The sequence below is a fragment of the Tripterygium wilfordii genome, chromosome 8 (assembly GCF_013401445.1).
Source record: "Tripterygium wilfordii isolate XIE 37 chromosome 8, ASM1340144v1, whole genome shotgun sequence".
In the NCBI taxonomy this organism is placed as follows: domain Eukaryota; kingdom Viridiplantae; phylum Streptophyta; class Magnoliopsida; order Celastrales; family Celastraceae; genus Tripterygium; species Tripterygium wilfordii.
In genome coordinates this window covers 350900-362815 of record NC_052239.1, presented here as the reverse complement: position 1 = coordinate 362815, position 11916 = coordinate 350900, and the positions used below count along the sequence as shown (strand labels likewise).

Genomic DNA, 11916 nt, shown 5'->3' with positions numbered 1-11916 from the left:
TTTTTTAGGTTACAAAAAGGGCCTTTAAAGTTTAAATTAAAAAACAAAAGCTTTTACGACATTCCCATAACCACAATGGCTTTGTAATTTGGCATCTTCTAGATCTTCTTAATTACGTGTTTTGACCCTCTTTTAGGTGCGATGTGAAAGTTGGAAATTAAGGAAAATAGGAATCTATCTACTGAGGATGAAGAGTTCAAATTAGGTTGACCCTTTAGGGGTTTTAGAGCATCTCAACATATTATAAGTTATTCGTGCTCGTGTTAGAAATACAACACATCGATTAGGTGAGAAACAATCATAAGGTTTGTAAGTTATTTTCAATCATAGACAACTCTCTTTAAGAATAAAACTATTCGGACCTTGAGGCGGAAAGTGGACATATAAAGTGGATCCCATACCTTTCAAATTCTTCAAATTATAACATTTCGAAGGGAAGCCCACTTGTGAAATGTTCAATCAGGCTTTACGTCGGCTTGACCAAGTCCAATTGAGGGAAGGACTTGTGGCTCACAAAGTCAAAAGAAACAAGTTCACAGTTGATGTGAATGTAGAAAGCAATGTGAAGCAGTGGAACATAATTATTGATCTAGAGTCCATTGACATTGCCACCAGATCAAGGGGTCATAGCATCAGTAACTCAGAAACATTGAAGGCATACAAAACATACGATCCATACCATGTTATAATTGTCTGACCCCAACAACAATGTTGTTGTCCAGCTCCAGCCCTGAATTTGAGTCAGAACATTGAAGCCAGTCATAGTGGGTCTGTGGCCCATGAGAGGAGTAATGGGCATCCCACTGTTTTTCTATATTTCAAAATTTTCAGCTTCGCCTGATAATGCTTGCTCTGGCACTTGCAGGAATCAGGATGGGGTTCTGGCGTTTGCTCGTATCATAAACATAGCGGCCATCAAATTTCCTCTTGTTTCTCTGTTTTAAGTTATGGTGCCTTCAGAGGCAATAGCCAGTATACACCAGAAGAATGTTTAGATTTTTGCCAATAAATTGAGAATCCAATAAGCTTTAGCAGTAGAATACATGAAACTGACCACCTAGTTCCAATAAGCATTCCATACACAATTCGTTGTCAATCATTTAGCTCCATTCATTGTGATGCAAAAGCAATCCTTGAAAGACAAAACACTAGAACAATGCTACAAACAATGTAACAGCGTAAGAACATCGCTATTCAACTAGTCTTGACAAGTGATAAAAGTAGCGCATCAACATACACAAAACGTAGTGGGATATACACAATTTGAAAATGCAAAAGGGGATGAACCAACAATTTGAATACAACCAGAGAAGTCGACCAAACACATTTACAACCACAAGAATCCAAGCCTTTCTACAACAAGGAGGATTGAAGTTTGCAACCTGACACTCACCGAAATCTCCAAATTTTTGTAGAAACAATGACACACTAAGGAATTTTCTTTTTCTGGTATGAAGACAACAACATAACCTCTGTAAATTGTTGTAACTGCCAAAAAAATTCACGCTATCACATCAACCCCTAGCCATCATCACATCTAAGTGACCCAAAGTGCCACTAGATGAAGACCCTTCGTGCTGAGAGGTTTTACTTAGATTTCTGTTTCTATAGGTTGCCTGATTCAGGTTCAGAACTGCAACCATGCTAACTGCAAGCAAGGCAGCATTCCCCACTATACCACCCATGCTATCCAAGTTAAGGGATTTTCTTATAAAACTGAGACTTGATATGAGAACTTTCATCACTATATTAGAATTCTTCCCTCCCTTCACTGGAAGATTATCATCAGGACTTACAGATCCACCATACAGGTTTTCAGGCGTGGCAAAGCAACCTGTATCGCGTACACTGCCCACAAATGCTATGGCTTCTTCAATTACTTTGTATTTCTTACCATGGTGTTCAGCCAATCTCAATGCAAGGATTATTCTACTCTGTTCCAAGCGTGCAATTGCAGCGTCTCTCTCAGCACGCTGCTGCATTTGTACAGTCTGTAGCATAGGAGAAATTAAAATAAATGTCCCAGTCTGATATGTCATAAAATGAAATGAAAGTCAAAACCAAAAGGTTGCATCAACAAGAAAACAAAATGCTGCTGCAACAGGGAAAAAGTTTTCTTCAAAGTGACATTACCAAAGGAACAGAGAGATATACAATAGGAAACGCACATCCACCATCAGAATCTAGACACCACAATAAGAATTATAACTCATAAGGCCCGATGATTCAGAAACCTATCAGAAGATGAGGAAGACCAAAAACATATATGAAGTAAACAGGATATGAGATCTATAGTAGGATTAACAAAGAGTGGTCTACAAAGAAATGACTGGTGAAAGAGAATTAATGCTATGGATTCAAGCAGTCGACCCCAAATTGTTTGAGACAAAGGCTATGGTGAATTGGTGATGATGAAAGCAACGCCTATCTCATGTCATTTGTTTTTAGGTTGTACACCCTAGTTGTCTCATCAATTAATCTTTTTTTCAATTAAAAAACTCTACCTATGGATTCATGTAGCCAACTCCAAACAGATTGGGACAAGGCTCAGAGGATGATGCCCAAGGCATACACCTTCCCAGTCTTCGACATAAATCAAAGTAACTAGCATAGCACCCACCATCATCTAAGTTCAATCATAACCAACATAAGCAAAGGAAGTTTCAAAATAGGTCTTCCTTGATATTGTTCACTAACCTACGTGAACATGTATGAAGATAGCACTCTAGTGCTGGAAAGTTAACTGGTCTTTCCTCTAGAGCTTCTAATAATACTTATAAATTTCTAAAACAGGTCAAACTAACTAGATGGTAACAGAAAGGCAGAGCGCCACATTCAAGCAATCCGACAAGATTACAATGGTTCAATCAGTTAATTGTAAACGAAAAGATAATAGATTCCACCAACACGGATCATTACAAAAAAAGCTCCGAAAAAAAAAATATAAACACAAGTTGTTCTCAACTTATTCTTTTGTTATGTCATTTCAAGGACGAATTCCTTTGGTCCAGGCGCATAATTCAACTTAATTAGCATATTTTCGTACACGTACAATTCAGTTCCATTTCATTCTTTCACTTTCCTTAGCATTCTCAGCAGCCAAACTGTTATGCAAGTATGCAACCAATATGTTAAAAAAGTAGTGCGAACCAATTTCCTAGGCTTAAGTTCAAAACAAGCTTTTCTGCAATCAGATCATCAAGAGCCATTAAATTCCAAATTCTCTTCCTTTTCATATCCTTCAGCGACGATAATTACTTATCAACCAAAGATAACCTAACCAAAACCAAAACCTAGAATAAACTAACTCACATGGAAAAACTCGAGCTGGTCCTCGAGGTTCTCGAGAGCAGTCCGTATAGCGTTAAGACTCTTGGCCTCTTGAATCGCAGATTCCGCATCCTCAACCGGCAAGTCCTTGACGTAAACGAAACCGGACCGGTTCTTGTTCTCAACGTCGTCGTACATATTCTGCTTCTTCTCCGACTTCCTAGTCAATGATTTGATGGAGCTGAGAAAGTGAGCCCGCGAGGTCGAGTGAATTGCGTCACTTAGCTTGTCGTGAATGTCCCAAATTTTCTCTAGCACCGCTTCGATTTCGTCGATCTCCATATCCCATTTCATGTGGGAAAGTGAGGGAAAATTTGAGAAGAGTAATGCAGACTGTTCTTAAAGTTGGTTAGGGTTTGGTTGGCGGGGCCTGGTGTTTGGTACCTTTGGTTTCCTCGTTTCGATGAGAGACTTCGAACTTTGTGCGGCTCATTTTTGCTATATTATATTTGGGTTGGGCCCACTAAAATATAGACTCTCGACTCATGTGGCTTTGGGCTAGGCCCTCTAATTTGCCTTGTAAAATTTTGGCCCACTCACAGCCTATCTCAATATGTAGCTTTAGTCACATCCCGATTTTTCTAAAGATACCTCAATTCAAGTGGATCATCTTTTGTAAAAATCAATTGACAAAATGATTTTTAAAAAAATCTGGATGTGACTAAAGTTACCCTATCTCAATCAATCGGTCTGGCCTATCGGGCCGAGGAACCCAGCCCAGCTCACCACCTATCTCAATAGTAGTCAATCCTTTGCCTGCTGGTCGAAGACATTTCAATTCTCTGGGGCTGCATCGCCATCGACTATCACAAAGAGGCCATGATTCGATTCTTGCTAGCCTACAAACATCTCCTCCTTCAGATTTCACTCTCTCTCTTACTCGGTGTCTTCCTGACTTTGCTCAAGATCCCCACTGTCTTTCTCCTAGGCCTCCACACCTACATCCACCCAGATAACGTTGCTCGCGATGGTGGCAATGGTGTCAGAGCCGCCATTCGCAGGCCCTCGGGGTCAGATTCAAGCTCTAGTCTCGAGGGTTACAAGAATATGACTTCAAATTCAAAAGTTGAGGTCAAACGGAGAAGCAAAACAAAGGATAAGTTTGAATTCGATGAAAACAATGCCCAGATCTTTAGGCTCAAGCTCGATGAAGCCCATATTGAATCTCGCCTCTATTTCGATCAGTATCGCTACTGCTTTATTTACTCTATTGTGGCTGCATTCTGTCAATTGTGTTATTACTACTTAGATGTAGGTGCAGATTCTGGGGTTTTCGTAAATGGGTCTTTGATTCCTGTTATCTTAGGGTTTGTGGGTTTGGGCAAATTGTTTATTTCGCTTGCAAGGGTTTCATTTGAGAATTCTGCGTCAAGGAGATCGGAAAAGCAATTGAGTATGCTCTTTGGGGTTTTGGGTTTTCTCTTTGGTGTTCTGATTTTGAATGGCATTGTTCCTGGAATTTTCGATTTTGATTTTGGTTTAATTGATGGGTTTGTGAGGGTTGTTGTTTCCATTTTAATGGGCTGCATTGCTGGGTTTTTGTACATCCCTGCTGCAAAGAGTGCACGTGCATTTTGGCTCGGAACAGATCAGATAAGGTCCAATTTGGGGATGATTTCCTGTGGATGGTTTGGTCGAATAATTGTATACACAAATTATCTGCTGATCGTTGTTTCTGCATTGCTTTGGATTAATCCTTTCATTAAAATCCTTGTTATCAAGGACAGAAATGATCCTGGAGGAGCGCATTTGATCAGTAGTGAAGTAGATGCTCAAAAGTTGGTTGGAAATGTGGGTTGGTCGCAGTCAGAATTCACAAAGCTTAGAGTCTGTTGCTTGTTGGTTTCCAGTTTCCTGCAAATCATGGCATTGCGTCCAAATGTGCAAATGTATTTGAATGAAGCACTGCTATCTTGGTACCAACGGTTGCATGCGAGCAAGGTTCCTGATTTAGAATTCAGTAGAGCAAAGGTTTTTCTTCATAATCACTACTTATGTATGGTAGCTTTGCAGTTTTTTGCACTTCCAGTCCTCGTACTTCTCTTTGTTGGCTTATCTCAGATTGATGGCAACTCTTTCAAAAGTTTTCATCTCATGTGTGATTTCAAGGAAGTCGCCTTGTTCATGGCTTGGTGGATAGTCTTTGTTTGGGCGGTTTTCACTTCAGTAACGCTTTTTCTGTATCGCCGTGGCATTGTTTATGTTTCTTGATGAGTTCCATTGATGTTTCTTGGCCTTCAACACTTGAATCAGTCTTGGCCATGTATCTTTTTTGTTCCCAACTTAAGAGAAGAATGTTTGTTTTGTAAGTGATCTTATTCTATTTGTCAGTAGGAATTGTAATACATGAAGCTATGAGAAATACTGTTTTAAGGGTTTGTTGTTAGTCTCATATCTGTTTCTTATTGTTGTGCTTTTAGATATTGTTACTTACAAATTAGCTCAATTGACTAAAACTTCTAAATTACACTAAAACTAAAAAAAAAAAATAGTGGATTGGCAATAAAAGGCATATAATCCTTGGATTTGAAATCACTGCATAATTCACAACAACATTCTGTAGTCTTAGTAAGAAGGGGGGAAGAGTTAAGGATTTACTCGAATCCTAGAAGCTGTCGAAGTAAAGGATCGTCAACAAGAAGCCAAGAATTATTCATCTCCAACTGTAAGTGAGTTGGGCATGTGCATTATCTCCAAGTGTTGGTACTCGCCAAGTATCAGGAGGGAAATATACTCGAGATTGATCAAGCTCACATTTGCTCTGCATCCAGGAAAGTCAGATGCTTTGACGCACAACGAATGACTGTCTCCATCGCCAATTTGTCTCTGGTTGAATCAAAGAGAAAGAAAGGAGTTTGAAGAAACAAGGAGTCCTCTTTAAGCGTATGTTTTACGAATGGACAAATGAACATTCGTTCGTCAGTGCAAGCCCATTAAGAATGAAAACAAGTTGACTCACGTAGGCCCATTATAAAAAATCTACTTGGCAGAACCAGCCCAGAAGTCCCCCCGCTGCAGTAGATGACCCAGAGCCACATTCTCTCACCAATGGACATATCCTCACCAAGGCTCAAGTAGTCCAATTGAAAGAAATTGTAAATGACCAATTTGTCCTTTTGACCAACTCCATTTGATTTATTAGTTGAAAATTCAAAAAAGTCAAGTCAGATTTGCGAGCCGTAGGTCCCAAAGAGCCTAGTGTAGCGTAGTTCTCTACACGGCAGTTCCACCAATATGATATGGGCCTACCATGCCAACAACATCCAGAAATGGCTTCGCTACTTCTTCTCCATGACTCGGTAAACCCTCTCGATTCCACTCTCTCTTTTGGGAGACAACACAGCTTCCTTCACGTTCTACTTTTCCACAAATCAAACTGCACTTTTTCCCCCAACCATTGAATTTGAATTGGTCGCATTTAGGTGATAACACATGTAGTGATAGTTGAACAGTTGTTTGGGCTTGGGCCATCCCTTTTAGTTCTAGTATATTTAGAAGCATGTGAGTTTGGACCTTCTAATATGACCCATGAATCTCGCTTGTCTGGAATAAATAGGTCTACTTTCCGTTGTCTACGACTACTACGACACCACATTGAGGTCACCCGATATTTCATCAGATATATCACGACTCACTTTTTATACCTTGCATGAGCATTCATTTCTTATCATTAGGCTCCTTAAAAAAAGCCGTGTTAAACTGAATTGATCGTTTGATCGATTATTGTCAAATGTTTATTAGCAAAGACCGATCGAAAAGCCAAAAAAACATACTAAATCGTCAATAACCGACCCGAACGATCGGTTAAATTTATATCAAAAAATTGATTGAAATCGACCGTGAACAATCGTACTTAGTACTTACCATCCAATTGGTGATAAACGATTGAGATCTCACATTTTATGACACTCATTTTACCCTCAATTCACGTGGAATATTGAATGTTAATTATACCCTACATATGTACTTTTAATCAATAACTATCACATATGCCACTTAGAATTGAGGTTAAAATAAAGGTTATTAATTGTAGGGAGGGGGTTTGTAGCATTGCTCATAAATTAAATAACCTCAATTATCATGTGCCAAGTTAGCTATTGATAAACACATGGAGTAATATGTCAAGAATTCAAAACTTTATTTACATGAATATTATTTTTTGAGAACGTCCCAAGGCTCGGAAAAGGATTAGTTGCGGTGGAAACAAAAAAGATGAGATAAATTGGGGTCATAAATATTTGAAACCTTGAGGTAAAATTGGGGTTTCAAGTATTATTTTAAAAAAAGAAAAAGTAACTTAGATTTATGTCCATAATTATTTAGGGAGTGAAAGAGTGTGTAGGCTAATCATTGGATCGACTAAATAAAGAAAGATAATCATCATTAATTTCATTATAAGGAGGTGCGTGGGTTTGATAGTCTGCCCTTACGTGGGCTTGATTTGTACCTCATGCGTAATGCCTATTGACACCTGTATTTTCATAGACTTGATCTGGTGGTGTATCGTATATTTTATTTGTATTTGTACTAAAAAAAATATTGGGGGTTAAAAAATGAATAATCAATGGATAGAAGTGAAGTAGTGAAGGAGAACTGGTCAGCAGTTGGACCTACCAATATATATTCACTTTGAATCTCATTTCATATGACCAAAGACAAGTCTTACTAAGAATTTTTTGGTCAAACTTCTCTCTCAGTCCACTCTCTCTCTCTCTAGTTTTTTCAATTCAAAAAGAACCAAACCCATGTATATACACATATATACATATACATATACATACATACATATATATATATATATATATATGTCCAAACCTTCTACTAATTGTAGCCATTAAACATTCCACAACCCAGAAAACTCATCATCAATCACAAAAACAAACCAACCCAGTTTTCCTTTTACATTGGTTTCCTGGATTTTCAATTATTTCCCATGAACCACCTTCTATAATATCTTTCTTACACGTAAAGAACAAAATGGGAGACTGGGAGAAAAAGAAGCATCTGATAAATGAGCTTGCAGAAGGGAGAGAGCTAGCAAAGCAACTCCAGAGCCATCTGAATCTGGCTTGTTTTCCGGATGAAACTCGACAAGTTTTAGTTCAGAAGATTATAGCTTCCTATGAGAAGGCACTTTTTGTGCTGAACTGCAGTACTGTTGGTACCTCGCCAACACCAGGAGGAGCTGCTACAATTGGCATTAAATCTGAATCAACTCCTCATCTAAATGGAAGTCCCAGGAGCGATCAAGACTCCGATCCCGAGCACCGTAATACTGGGTCGGGGAAGAGGTATACACAGGAATTCTCTCATACCAACTTAAAATAAGGATGTAAAATGCGGATATATATTTTCACGTTGATTTGAAATACATGAAACCTAAAGCAATGGATCCCACTTGTCATTTAACTTATCAACGTACAACCTCAAAAAGATACCTATACATATCTGTTGGGTTGAATTGGCAGTTTAACAACACGTATGTGCATATATATATATATGTTGATTCTTGATGTGGATTATTTGTTGCAGAAAGAGCAATCCAAGGTGGACTAAACAAGTGAGAGTCAGCCCAGGAATTGGACTAGAAGGCCCTCTTGAAGATGGGTTTAGCTGGAGAAAATATGGCCAGAAAGACATTCTTGGAGCCAAACATCCAAGGTGAATAAAAGTCTCTCATTCTCTTTGTTATTATTATTCTTCTTCTTTTTCATTCATTTTTCACAAGAAAAAAAAAGGAGCAAGAGCATAACACTTAAAGGCCTTTATGACATAGTCCTATGTTATATATAGGCTTTGACTTTGACTTTGTCATTATGGTCAAAAAGTTCATGATCAATGAAAGCCAAAAAGAGCATGCACCACTAGTGGCCGGGTGTTTGACAATGGAATTACTTCCACTGATGAAGCAACTCTACATCTTGTTTGGCATAAAAGGTTCAATGTTTGTCAGCATTTATTATCTCACGTCAACTAGTATGTGAATGACATGTAAGTAAACATCAAGCAACTGTCACACACAACAAATACATTTTCTGGGCTAAATACAACACAACCTAATGGAACAAATCTGTTCACACTCGTGACCCAAAGCTTTTTATTTGTTATTTTGTTTGTACTTTTAAAAAAGTTGGTAACAAACAAGAAGTTAAAGATTGTTTTGGAATTTATATATATATTGCAGAGGATACTATAGATGCACTCACCGACACGTCCGAGACTGTTTAGCCACAAAACAAGTGCAAAGATCAAATGAAGACCCCACAATCTTAGAGGTTACCTACAGAGGAAGCCACGTTTGCAACCAATCCACCGATCATCCATCAATTCCTTCAACATCATCACCACCACCTGATCAAACTCATCAAAACCCAACTCACCGGCCTCCGGCAAACCAATCGGAAGAGGAGCTACTCATGAACTACTTCCGCACTGGCCTTAAAGTCCTAACAAATGACTTGGAAACTACTACTCATCAAGTCCATACCTTAACTTTCCCTTCATCTCACTTCCCTTCTAACTCCAATGTCCTTATCAACAATCCCAAAAACCAGTTTTCTCCTGTCCAAAACAATCTGGCTGAGAATTTTGCACCATTTCTATCTCCTGCAACATCTGGGACCAGCTATTTCTCTGCGTCTCCAAGTGGGTTGAATAGTTTTGGAGGTAACAGTACTAGTTATTACCAGAACTTTCAGAGTGATCAGTTGACAGAGATAATCTCCTCATCGGCGGCAACTTCAGGTACTAATTCTCCCACAATTGGTTTGGATTTCCAGTTTGGGAATGCTGGTCATGAGTACTTTGATACCCACTTCACATTTGACCATCCGCATGGATTCTTTCCCTAATTCAATTCAGGGTTTGTACAAGTGACCAAACTGGAGATAGCATCTTTAGTGCACCTTAGATAGGCATTCGATCGAAGAGATTCAGTTTTCCTGCTGTTAATTATACAAAACATCATGATTTTTCACCTGTTAGGGCATCTCCAACCATGGATTGGAAATTAGGGATGTAATTTAAATTTTGCATGCATGAATAGTTGTGTTTTAGGGGTTGAAATTTTTTTTGATTGCAATGGGGAGTTGTATAATGGATATGCAATTTAATATTTAAGACTAAAGCCCAAATTGAAGGCCCATTGTAATTCCGGTCCGATACTATTTATACTTGTTAAATGCATTGGAATGTCTGAATTTTTTATTTCATCCCGTCTATTTTGTGTATATATATATATATATATATGTAGATGTACATGTATATATATATGTATATGTGCATGTATATATACATGGGTTTGGGTCTTTTAAAAAAACTAGAGAGAGATAGAGATAGAGATAGAGAGATGGGTCTTTTGATCAAAACAATATCACATACAAAACAGTATCTCATACAAAACAGTATCACATTTGCATCACAGGGAAAAGAGGTGGATATTTGACAACTGAAGCCCACGGGTTGCATAATGCAGCCCCATTTACAACCTGGGTTGGAGCCCTATTTTTTGGGATTGGGTTTGTATAATGGTGGTTGGGCCTTTTACAACCCCATTTACAAACTGGGTTTCTTTATGATGAATATGAAAAAAAGTGTGAGGTCTTATTTTTAATTGCAAATTAAGTGCTACAACAATTTTTGGTGATCGAGAACGACACCAAACATACTTATCCCTTGGACAGCTAACATTGGTCTAAACTCTTGTCCTCATAAAAATTTCTCACCTAACTACAGGTAAGTAAGTTGAACAAAAATTCAGAGAGTGACCACAAATGTATTGCTCCCAGTAAAAATTGAACTTAAGACTTCCGAGTCTATATAGTTTGGTTCTAGAGAAATTCACCTATTATACTACCACCCACGTAGTTAAATGCTACAATTCACATGCTTTTAATAAGCAATCGTGGAAACACATCTCCAATTATCAAAGAGAGATGACTCGGTTGTCAGTTAACTGGGTTAGGCATATGTGTGTGCATTATCCAAGATTCGATTCCTATAAAAAACATATCTCCAATTGCTAAAACAGGAATCCGTATTAAATATAAATTTAAATATTTTAATTTAACTCCTGTAAAGGTAAAATGCCTTCTCTCAGGTTAGCAATACCAGCCCACGCAACTAAACTGAATGTCCAAGTGTCCAACACAGTTGCGAACCTCGGTTTTAGGTCCAAGCCTTTAGATAGTGGACCTCCTATGCATTTGAGCTTGGGCCTTGGCTTTAGCTTGGTCTTCCTGAAGCCTGACATTTCAAATGGCTGCAGTCAGGCGACGTAGGGGAACCTCACGCCACCAGAACAAGTTTTGTAAATATCTCATAACCAACAAATACCATCCACGTGTCTCAACTTTAATCCATTGCTTTTTACGAGAGATATATCGACTCCCACGTCAGACGTTGTCTCATTGCAGCTCCTGCTTCCACCACTCGCCACGTCGTCAATTGACTTTTCTTTCAACATACGTTGACACCGTCTTCGCCGTAGATTTACAGACTTCGGTTTTTAGCCGTCGATGTGCGAAATGTATAATTTGTGCTCGTGTTTTTAATTCTTTCATCTATTAATACGCAAAATCCCTTCGG

General features: G+C 38.5%; 3 protein-coding genes across 3 annotated transcripts; 2 read left to right on the top strand and 1 right to left on the bottom strand.

Annotated features, from left to right (window-relative positions):
- Window positions 1-1149: 1149 nt before the first annotated feature.
- On the bottom strand, window positions 1150-3735 carry LOC120003362 (plastid division protein PDV1-like). Its single transcript, XM_038852321.1, has 2 exons — window positions 3313-3735; window positions 1150-1991 (listed from the first exon to the last, which is right to left on the bottom strand). Exons 1-2 carry the CDS (start codon window positions 3622-3624, stop codon window positions 1515-1517), a joined length of 789 nt encoding a protein of 262 aa, XP_038708249.1. The 5' UTR covers window positions 3625-3735; the 3' UTR covers window positions 1150-1514.
- A 336-nt stretch (window positions 3736-4071) lies between these two features.
- Window positions 4072-5722, top strand: LOC120004620. The gene has a single exon (XM_038853995.1). It carries the CDS (start codon window positions 4150-4152, stop codon window positions 5539-5541), a length of 1392 nt encoding a protein of 463 aa, XP_038709923.1. The 5' UTR covers window positions 4072-4149; the 3' UTR covers window positions 5542-5722.
- A 2456-nt stretch (window positions 5723-8178) lies between these two features.
- On the top strand, window positions 8179-10539 carry LOC120004458 (probable WRKY transcription factor 30). The gene is made up of 3 exons (XM_038853815.1): window positions 8179-8621; window positions 8863-8991; window positions 9515-10539. Exons 1-3 carry the CDS (start codon window positions 8308-8310, stop codon window positions 10179-10181), a joined length of 1110 nt encoding a protein of 369 aa, XP_038709743.1. The 5' UTR covers window positions 8179-8307; the 3' UTR covers window positions 10182-10539.
- Window positions 10540-11916: the final 1377 nt, after the last annotated feature.

Coding starts and splice junctions, on each gene's coding strand:
- LOC120004620 (XM_038853995.1), top strand. CDS start 4,150: ATGATTCGATTCTTGCTAGCCTACAAACATCTCCTCCTTCAGATTTCA.
- LOC120004458 (XM_038853815.1), top strand. CDS start 8,308: ATGGGAGACTGGGAGAAAAAGAAGCATCTGATAAATGAGCTTGCAGAA. Junction 8,622..8,862: donor AATACTGGGTCGGGGAAGAG/GTATACACAGGA, acceptor TATTTGTTGCAG/AAAGAGCAATCCAAGGTGGA. Junction 8,992..9,514: donor CTTGGAGCCAAACATCCAAG/GTGAATAAAAGT, acceptor TATATATTGCAG/AGGATACTATAGATGCACTC.
- LOC120003362 (XM_038852321.1), bottom strand. CDS start 3,624: ATGAAATGGGATATGGAGATCGACGAAATCGAAGCGGTGCTAGAGAAA. Junction 1,992..3,312: donor ACCAGCTCGAGTTTTTCCAT/GTGAGTTAGTTT, acceptor CCTATGCTACAG/ACTGTACAAATGCAGCAGCG.